At 40.0% G+C, this 11,316-nt stretch overlaps 1 protein-coding gene across 1 annotated transcript; it reads right to left on the bottom strand.

Moving 5' to 3' along the window:
• Window positions 1-214: 214 nt before the first annotated feature.
• Window positions 215-1,043, bottom strand: LOC129760894 (steroid receptor seven-up, isoforms B/C-like; the record flags this gene model as incomplete). The annotated part of the gene is made up of 1 exon (XM_055758575.1): window positions 215-1,043. A coding segment is annotated over one exon (829 nt), but the record flags the coding sequence as incomplete, so codon positions are not given.
• Between the last annotated feature and the right edge of the window lie 10,273 nt (window positions 1,044-11,316).

Genomic DNA, 11,316 nt, shown 5'->3' with positions numbered 1-11,316 from the left:
GGGCCCAGCCGAGCTGGACCAAGAGAATCCTGCCGTGTAAAAGGGAAACAATAACCGTGGCCGTTGTCGACATCGAAGTCCCTTTAAACGGGAATGGACTGACCGCCGAAAGTCGGTGGCGGGAGTGTGTGTGGGGAATAATTCCACAATAATCATAATTTTATTAAGTCCACGTTCTTCATCCGCGGGTTTTGGCGAGCGGTGGGAACTCTCTTTACGATAGTGATCTTGTTGTTGAAGGCAACGACGGGTAAAGTCCCACGGTTTTTTTCCTCTCTTTCGTAAGGGATAAGCTGGAGTCGTCGTCGTCGTTTGTCGTGTAGAACATATGTAAGTCTGAAAACGGTTGGGGTAGACACACGTTTTGGCGGAATTTATGTTGGGGATCAACAACGACGGGACTTATGATTTCGTCGGTCGGTTTGTTTAGAGGCTTACCTTCGCATGTGAATTGTCCGTAGTGCTTGCCGGAGCTTTTGTCTCCGCACACAACACATTCGATGTTCTGGTTCTTGAGATCCTGTTGACTTCCATTCTGGGAGTTCATGCTTTGCGAGCCGGGAGTCGTGCTCTGTTGGAGCGAAAGGAACTCCTTCTTCTCGACTACGGAGTTGTGCTGGGAAACGGCCAGGCTGTTGGCGTTGTGCTGACCGGTTCCGGCACCGGATAGGGATCCCGACGATAGGAAGTCTTTCTTGTCGACGGAGGAGTTGCTTTGCATCGAGGGCACCGGTGGGCCGGTTCCTCCGCCGAGGGTGGTTATGTCCTCACCGGTGCTGGAGACTGGCAGGTGCGAGCTGAGGCTGCTGGGATCCCGCCAGGCTCCATGAGGTGGTGGCGGAACCAGGGCCATCCCCCGGGGGAACCCTAGCTCCAGGGCGCCTATCTCGGAACCCTGACCACGCGGATTGTAGAACCCGGTCGCGGTCGAGGGTGACGGGCACAGGACACCGCCTCCGTACATACTGAGCGAGTTGTGGGTAATAATATTGCTACCGGTTTTGGCCCCACAATCGGGGCCTACGCTATCGAGGAAAATTTTTCTAGATTACAATCACCGCGGATATGCGAACAATCTCCGATCCCGCACCAGTTCGCTTCTAGTCGTTTGTCCCGGAACTTCCGATAGGCAACGACAGAAAATAAAAACAATCGAAAACAAACAAAACGCCACGTCTTATCACACGTCGCAACCCACAATCATCACTCGCTTCTGCTCTTGCTTGAACAAAATTGTGTTTTCAAGCCAGCAACCAATAAACATTCACACTGTTGTTGTAGCTGTTTTCACACGTTTGTAGATTCGTATGCATCAATCACTGCTTGATCACGTGCTATCGGCAGGGTCTCACAATCTTCGCGAAATGTTTCAGGGTCACTGAAAATTTCTCCGGCTTATCATAACCGCGCGTATCAGGACACAGCCGAAAACCGAAACACTGTACACACTCACGCCTACTAATCGGTAGGCGCCGTTCAATATCAATATCGATCAAAGCGGCAACAAGGGTTTGCTGCGATCACCAGAGGTTCGTAAGACGAGAGGTTAAAAAGGTGTCATTCACGGGGTTGGTTCGTGTCACAACTGATAGTGCCGCGTAATCCCGGCAGCTCTGGAATGCAGCCCGGAAAAGGTTGAACACTGATAAGTTGTCGCCGTAGGCGCACTACTCCGGGTAGATTGCAGCACAAATAGTAGTTGCGTCACACCGTCGTCGTCGTCCTTCTGCCGGCGCGGCGAAACACAAGGATCTCTTTTTCCAATTCAAGTAAAAAAACTAAAGGAAAAAAATCACGGTTTCTGTACTACACAGAAAGAGGGCGCACCGAGCACAAATGGACTCTGCAGCACAAAAAACGTCGACGACGCGCACACAGATCTATACTACGAACGTAGATACTCTGCCACACTACCATTCAAAAGGCCTTCCCGTGCCTGACTGTTCTAGGCAAGTCAGTGCAAAAGGTACGCGACCCGACCCGACCGATTCGACTCTCGACTCGACCTGTTTACCCCACCACACAACACAGCACAGCAGCATGGCACATTTACTGCTGCTGCCTTCTCAAAGCACTCCCTCCCGAAGAACAACCCCGGCGGCGGCTGAAAGAGCAGATCAGACAGTGATCTGTCACTCGTGCTGTCCTGCTTACTCGCGCACAACCAACCCTGGCTGCCTAAACTGCCGTCGGTGCCCAGACGGGACGGTTCAGTTCAGTTCGGTCGAAGCAGAATGTGTATTGGCATGCTAGACAGCCGCCGGCACTTTTGCCGCCGCCGTCGTTACACAAAATCCCAGTAGGCTACCAAGAGATCACCTCACATCAAGAGAAAGAGACGTCACGGCCCTGCCCTGCGGGGAAATCGCACACAGAAATGAGAGGGCAACAACAATAAACTGTCCTACACAGTCACAGCCACGGCAAAGCGCGAGCGAAAATTACAGAACACCACCACCCGACCCAGTAGAAAATTTCTCCTCTAAATATCCATCCATTCATTCTTATCGTTGACGTCGTCGTCGTCGAGCGGCGAGTTGCGAAGAAAAAGCAGAGGAAGCAATCGAAGCGAGGGGAAGCAAGCAGTCAAACAGCCACGGTCGAGGTTGTGCTCTCTTGTGCACACAGCAGTGACATCCGGGGAGCGAACTCTACACCTTTCTTCCCCTTCCACACGCATACGATAACAGCGCGGTGCGAGAAGAACCATTCACCGTGCACTCTGCTGACTCGACCTCTGACAATCACATTTATCCTAGCTAGACTGGCGGAGGCGAATGTGTGTGTTCGTACACTTTAAACCACGCCCGCTTCCCCTTTCTATAATGGTACGCACACACAGCATTTGCCAAACTGTTATACACACACACGCTACTCAACTGAGAGAGTGAAAACTGTTCGAATCACGAGAAAAGCTATTGATCTCGCTCTTTTATCGTTTTCTCTCTGTTTCCCAGTCAGAAAAAACCAAAGAGGAGAAATAATAACTTTTTACAACCTCTTGCTTCTCCTGCGAACACTTCAAGGAGCCCGGTGATTCCGATAGGTTCAATCCGGGCCGGGGGTTCAACACCAAAAACTTTTCTGCAAGCTGGAGTGGGAGAATTTCCTTAAACAAAAAGCGAAGAGAAGAAGCAAAAAAAGCAAACGATTTAGCCCCGGTTACGGTTAGCAGAGGAAGGACCTTGCTGCTGCCTCCTAATCATCATCACAGTTATCGTCCCGGGGCTGGCATCGGACACACACACCGTTTGCAGCGACCTACCGCTTCGTTTAATGGAATTATAACCCTTCCACGCCGCCGGACAATGCTGTGCCGAATTCCGGCATCGGAATGGTGGATGGCGATGACCGTTGAGTGACAAGTGAAATGTTTCGCCCCATTCCAAAACAAAAAAAAGAGCTAAAATCCGTTCAACGGTCATCGTTCCCGCCCAAACCGGATTACCCATTCAATGTGGTCAACGGACAATCCCGCAACCGACAAAAGAAAGCTGCAAAAAATCCTTTTCAACGGCGGATTTTCCGCCGTTTTTTTTTTTCTCGGTGTGAGTATTTAGTGCAAAATTTCTGCAAGGTTTCACCGTCGTTAGCCGTTTGTTTCGCCACCCACCGAAAAAATTGTGCCAAATTCTGACCGGGACAGCAAAAGTGCAAAACCGGCCTACTACTTTCACCCGAACTTTGCTACAGCTTCCTCATGCTAAATGTTCATCAAGTGGCCGCCGCCCGTCGCTTAGGTTCGTTTTAGGTCGGTTGGCCGCTGCCGTTTTAGGGAAGATTATCTGTTGACCGAACAACAACGGCCGCGCACTACTGCCCCGGAATAGGATTTAGAGGGATCCGCGTGGCGCGGAACCGTTATCATCAACCGATACGGTTCGCGGTGGAAGGAATCTGTCCCCCGGGGGAACTTGTCATGTTGTCCATCTAGCTAGACTGTAGACACAATCGGACAATTCAGTTTTTTTCTCCCCACTGAACTGCTCGTTACTTCTAATAGTCGGTAGTCATGGTTTCGCAGTTCATCGTCATTGTAGTAGGCTTGATATGAAGATTAAATATGATGACGGCTGACTTCCTCGGATTTCTCCCCACCTACAGCCTTCTACAATGAAGGATTTTATGATGTGGCGATCCTTCTATTGTGATTCCCGGGTTGGGAGTTTAATTGTTAGCTCTCTCTTCCTGTACATTTGCCCGGAGTTTTTCTTCTTTCGTTCATTGTTCAGTACTAGTATCTATGTAGGTGCATTTGAACTAGAGAAACCATTTCGTTCTAGTAAGCTGCAATGGAAAATCGATATTTTCAGGACCTTCAACATAGGGATCAGGAACAATCGTTTGCTATGCTTCCATCACTTTACCGTACGTTTCCTGAGTTCGATTTTTGATCAAGAGAGAATTTTATTTTCAAAATGATATTTTGGTAATTTAAAATGTGGTTCTTCAATCGGTATTCTAATCTGAATTTTAATTGGTTCTTATTCAAATTTAGAAACATTTTTTTCTTATTCTACCCTTGCACATTCGGTTGAACCTATGCGTCATCTCATAATTCACAATAAGTGTGGACATTGTTAAATACATACCTTTCAGATTGTTGGAATCGAATTGTCTACAATTATCAGGAATACTTTCAACAATATTCTAAAAAACGGGATTAACCCTAAAACAAATTCATAAATGAAAACAAGATTTCATACAGGTAACTTCAAGCTTCAAAACGGGCTGCAGAACACTGACAGCAATGTGCGAATTGAAGAATTTTGCCACAAAAATATCGACAAAAAAATCTTAGGAAGCTTGTTTCTGTACTTTGATCCTTTGACATTCTAGATTACGAAAAGCTCATAAAAAAACTAGAACACAGTATTAGTGAAAACAGTCGAAATCCGTCAATTTAAGTGGGTGTACCACAAGGAAGTAATATAAAACCATTGTTATTTTCACTATACATCAATGGTTTATACATAAAATTTGCAATATTCCGGTTTCATCCGGGTTTGCCCGGATGTTTGTTACAAAATTTGAGAACAGTCCAGTCCGGCCCGGTTACCCGGGTTTCATTGAAAAATGACCGGATTTTGCCCGGATTTATTCACTTTATTTGGCAAATCAAAAAAAAACAAAACAACAAACGCCTTCAAATCGAAAAATTTTGAGCAAATTTTAAATAAATAACTTTGAAGAGTTTTTTTAAAGCTTAAAATACAATGCAAAATCTATCTGTCGACGAGTTTTGATGAAAAAAAAATGTTTTTTTTTCAATTTTTTTCTTGATTATTTTTGAATGTAAATATAGTAGTCGGGAGAATATAAACCAGGAAAATATTTTATTTCAATGTTATCATGTTGGGTCAAAATTTATTTATTTATTCATTTATCAACTCATGTAGTTTGAGGTAATTTAATTCCTTATAATGCACTACAATTTGTGCTACAAAGTTTTGCAACATCGATTGGAATTTGTACCGAATACAAAGGGATAAGGTATTTTTTTATCTATGTATATAAAAAGCTATTTCTGTATGTTTTTGTGTGTTTGTTTGTTTGTCCTCTATAGGCTCAGCCGTCTTAAGTCCTAGAGAGCTGAAATTCGGCATGGATATTTATTTGGACCAGGATTGATGAAAAATGTGTTTAGATTTGTCTTGTCCTTACTTGACAAATATTGTTTTAGCGATATTGGCGTTATTATACATGGGATTGTGATGAAAGTTGGCACATGAGTAATTTGGGGGACGAGCAATCGATTATCAAAGTTAGGAACAGGAGTCGGCCACAGGGTGTCGTTCATATCAACTATTTGATGTCTTTTTTGGGATATTGGCGTTATTATACTTTGGGTTGAGATGAAAATTTTCACATGAAAGTTTTTAATGACGAGCAATCGATTCCAGGTATTAAATTTGGGGTAAGTTTTTCGGTCAAAGGGGTCGTCCATATTAACTTTGTAATGTTTTTGCGATATTGGCGTTATTATACATCAGATTGTGATGAAAATTAGCACATTTATATTTTGAGGGACGAGCAATCATATCCAGGTTTCAAATTTAGGATCATAAGTCGGCCAAAGGGATCGTCCATTTCAACCTTTTAATGTTATTGCAATATTGGCGTTATTCTACATTGGATTGAGATAAAAATTTCCACATAGATAATTTTGAGGGATGCTCTATTAGGGCCGTAGGAAACACCGCCTCATGGAGGGAGTTTTGGTGACAAATATTTTTGCTCCAACAACGCATGAAGAATACTATTTGAAAAGAATAAATTCTACTATTTGATTATTTAATGTGAAGAATTTAAAACATTACCAGTGTTATGTATAAAATACAAAATTTTGAAAATACATCCTTTAATCTTTGAAAAGATAAGCTATAAGGAATCCTTTAGTAACAAAATGAAATCTTCAAAATTGCTAAAAAACTGGTTAACATAACTTATTTGATTTTAACATAGAATAAGTTTTTATCAGAAAAAACAATTTTTAAAAAGTCAAAGTAATAGATTAAAGTTTGAAGTATGATTCTTGCAAACTCATTCTAAGTTTTAGAGCTTAGTTTGATATTTGGCTTTTGAAAAAAAAACTGCAAATGTTAAACAATACACAAATAAATATCGCATTCCCTTCCCTTTTTTCACAGGAAAAGTACAGAAAATATTTTTTTATCGAAAATCAATACCATAATTAAACTCCTGTGGATAACTTAAAAATATAAAAATCACGTTTTATAAAAAAAACTAAAAAAATCGTCGGGATGAATAAGCCACTGAAGCTTAAAATCCCTTGAGAAAAAAAACTAAAAAATTTCTTTAAATTTTTAATTTTTAGCTGATTTAGGATTGTATTTCAAATGATCTGTTAAAGACTTTGAAAAATTGAAATTAAATTTACAATCAAAATTAAAATATCGCGATCTCTTGCAATATAAACTCACCAACGAAAAAGTCATCTTGAAAAATGAAACTTGATTGTAAAACTCATTTACGACCTGAATCTGAACCTTAATTCCGAATATCTATTCTAAATTGTAAGGCTGGACCTGCCGAATTTGAATTTTAGATATGTTTTCGATTTTCAATGCGATTTCTGAAATATAAAAAGTCGATTCCCTGAATTTAGAACCCGAATCAGCATTTCCATTACAAGTCAAAAATTCGAATTTGTTTAAGATTCTTAACCATGAACCTTTAATTTTAATTTTTATATTTTGGGTTTCAATCCGATTTTGTTTATCATTACTTGTAAATTCGACTTGCGAATTTAAAATAAAGTGTGAAACAAATAAAAATAATATTGATGAATATGATTCTAAGTGTTCAATTCTGGAACGCCATTTTGAAGCTTTAAAAATTTTAGATTTTGCAAAAGAAATATTTTTTTAATATTTACATTTCCTATCGAAATATTTTTTTATTTTTTTTAAATGGGATTTAAAAGAATTGAGTTTGAGAGCTTCGGATGATGGTTTCTAATTTTATTTGGTTTTAATATTTGGATCTTTTTTAATTTAAATATTGAAAATGTATATAAGTTTCGAGAATCATTTATCCAAATTTGATTGAAATGCAAAACCATATAACCATTTCTATGTTTAATGGTGATTTGAACCGAAAATCAAGAATCTTGAACTGAATACAGAAGCCGAAATATGAAAACAGAAATGCAATTTATATTTTATCAATATGGAACCAGAACCTGTGGAATGAGTATAATCTCATTTAAAACTTCTTGTTCAGAAACGAATTTTCAATAAGCAAGAAAATTTTGAAAAACTGAAGCAGAATACTGAACCGGGGATTTGCTTTCAAGGTTTTGGAATAGTCTCTAAGTTAAGATTGTAACTCATGACAAACATTACTCAATGATCAAAATCTGATTTTTTTTTGTTTCGATTATAGTCGTTTTACCATCTTTACGGCATTCGCGACTTTATCAACGTTGCAGTTAGCGGATCGTTATTGAGAAAAACTTATCCGATACAACTGTGTTCGATGTTTACTCTTGGGCTCGAACTCGCGGACATCGGCTCAGGAGACAACAGACTTGCCAACTGAGCTATATCACAAGCCTAAAATCAAACACCCCCCCTCCCCCCGTCGCCGTTCCAACGGCCATGGCTCTATTACTTTTAAGTTTCAAATTTTGAGTTAGGGCTCGGTAAAAGGGGTCGTCCATATTATCAGTCCACAGTTATTGCGATATTTTCTTGATTGTGCATAGAATTTGAATAAAAATTGGCACAGGTGAGTTTTAAAGTAAAAGTAATTGATTACAGGTGCCAAGTTTTGGATTGTGGTCCAAAAATGGCGTCGTTCGTGTTAGTTGTTCACTGTTTTTGCGATATTGTCGTGGTTATGCATCGCATGGGTGTTTAAAAGGACGAGCAATTGATTTTAATTATCTAATTTTGAGTGAGGGTTCGCCCAAAGGGGTCGTCCCTATGATTTTTTTCCCTCTGTTGTGTTGTGAGCCTACTTGGTTGAATGATTCAACTGAATCAAAGCAATCGAAAGATTCCTTTTAATTTAACCACGGTAAATGAAAAGTTCATATACCGGTATTTCGATAGCAACTTACTACCTTCTTCAGTGAGCGTTTTCGATTGAAAACGCAGTTGAAAAGCATTTTCCCGGAAAAGCGCATAAAATGTCGTGCACAAATGGTGTACTATCTCCAACACTCACTGATAAAATTGGCGAAAATGGAAGAAGTGAGCATTGGAGCGATCCAAAACGCGATTCGTAAGTATAAAGAGAAAATCAGCTTCGTGGACTTAAAACTGGGCGAAAACCGGGTCCTGTGGACAAAACTTTGGACCGAAAAGTCATGTGTGCTTACACCAGTGAAAAGACGGCCTCAATTCGGGATGTGGTCAAAAAGTGGAATCCCCTCGTAGCTTCGTCCATGATGCCAAGGTAAAATTGAGCCTAAAGACATATAAGAAGCAGAAAAAGTCGAAGCGGAGTCTTAATCAAGCTGCTTCTGTCAAATCAAGAGCTCGTAAATTATATGATCAACTGCTGTGTGGAAAATCGGTGTGTGTTCATCGACGACGAAACCTATTGCAAGTTTGATTACAGAACGCTTCCGGGTGATCAGTTGGGATGGCCAAAATATTGACGAGATAGAGACAACATGTTTTTTCCGAAAAAATCGGGGATAAGGTAATGGTTTGTCCAGCCATAAATAAATGTGGCATGCATTCCGAGCTGTTCGTGATCACTGACACATTGAATAGCTTTATAGCTGTTAACGTCCGAGAGTGCCTGAGCTGTCGCTTGCTGCTCAGGATCCGCAAGCATGATTAGTACTGCTTTGGTCTGATTTTCCATCAGTTCGCTACTCAAAGGACACGATGGCTTGGTACCAATCCAACAAAGTCCAGATCGTGCCGAATGAGATGAATCCGGCAAATTGTTCCCAAGAGAGACCGATGGAATCTTTTTGGGCACGTACCAAATCGTTATAGTTTCTATCGAAACACCAGTCTGTGCTTCGTTAAAAAAGTCGATCACTGGCCTACGATTGATTGGAATCTAATTATTTATAGAGAACATGAAAGTGAAAAAAATGGATTTGCTCCTAAATTGTGTTTATACTATTCACTTTAAATCGGGCTTTTACATATTGGGACACCCTATAATTACTGCTTTATTGGCAGTAGACAATTACACCCAGTTCGAATATTGATTGGCGCGTGTCTGTCGAACACCTATTTAGTACGCCCAAAAGTAGAGTTAGTTTCCAATATTTGAACTCCATTTCTTCACCCAACGCGTGAATACACTCACCGATTCCTCAGAAAACTTCGAACAACTTTTAACAAGGCCCACAAATGAAAGTTAAGATGAAATTTAATACAGTCAGCACAGCCCATTTTTTGTCGACTGCTGGGTTGAGAGCTGAACTATCATTTGTATGACTTCTGGCATGAGAAAAGCCATACAGACATGTCTCTCCGGCAAAATAGGTGCAGAAGCCGTTTCGGTCACTAGCCGGTTAAATATCGTTTGCACCCGGTTTGCCGATGCCTTTTCCGCCGGCCATCAAGCGGAGCAGCAAACTCTTTTCTGGAACCGGTAGGTAACTAGCGAGTGACATGCTCTTTCCTCTGTTTGGGTCCAGACTAGCAAAGGGCTGAGTTAAAAGAATGAACTCGGATTTTTTTTCTGCCTACAAAAGAAAATTGTAGGTGTTCTGGTGAAAATAAAACTACCTTTGCTGACTTTACAGGTTAAAGTGCATCCTTTAACCCGTTTTGTACTGTCTGGTTGGCAATTCTAGACAGACGAAATAAGTAGATTTTCTTGTACTTTTTTTTTGTATACATAGAACTTATGTTTTTCTAGCACAAACAAATAAAAAGAAAACGTAACTTTTTTCGTAAATAAATTGTCAGCAGAGTTATCAATTATTAGGGACAACACTTCTCGCAATATGGCCGTCTCGGTGACTCAAACTTCAAATAACGAAAATCAAACTGCCATATGCCGGGGATCGTTTCTGAAGCAGGTAGCGACCAATCACAATTTAAATTTATAATCGTCTGGCAAGAGACTCGCGTATTGGTGTTTCAAGAGAAGCTTTGAGTAAAATCAAACGAAACAGTCAATAAAAAATATTGTTGATCGACCAAACCAAACTGAAAACAAAACCCGCGTTGACACAACTACCCACCAATCGGAGTGTGCGGGTTGAGTCAAGTAAACAATCAAAGTAAACTTGGAGAAGCAACAAATCCGTCTTCTGTCTTCGACCATTTGGCTTGTACGTTGGCTTGTATGGGATTGATTGATGACAAAAATTACAAAAATATCACAAAATGACAAAAATGACAAAAATGACAAAAATGACCAAAATGACAAAAATGACAAAAATGACAAAAATGACAAAAATGAAAAAAATGACAAAAATGACAAAAATGACAAAAATGACAAAAATGACAAAAATGACAAAAATGACAAAAATGACAAAAATGACAAAAATGACAAAAATGACAAAAATGACAAAAATGACAAAAATGACAAAAATGACAAAAATGACAAAAATGACAAAAATGACAAAAATGACAAAAATGACAAAAATGACAAAAATGACAAAAATGACAAAAATGACAAAACTGACAAAAATGACAAAAATGACAAAAATGACAAAAATGACAAAAATGACAAAAATGACAAAAATGACAAAAATGACAAAAATGACAAAAATGACAAAAATGACAAAAATGACAAAAAATGACAAAAATGACAAAAATGACAAAAATGACAAAAATCACAAAAGTCACAAAAATGACAAAAATGACA

The sequence above is a fragment of the Uranotaenia lowii genome, unplaced genomic scaffold (assembly GCF_029784155.1).
Source record: "Uranotaenia lowii strain MFRU-FL unplaced genomic scaffold, ASM2978415v1 HiC_scaffold_812, whole genome shotgun sequence".
Classification (NCBI taxonomy): domain Eukaryota; kingdom Metazoa; phylum Arthropoda; class Insecta; order Diptera; family Culicidae; genus Uranotaenia; species Uranotaenia lowii.
This window is presented reverse-complemented; position numbering and strand designations above follow the sequence as displayed.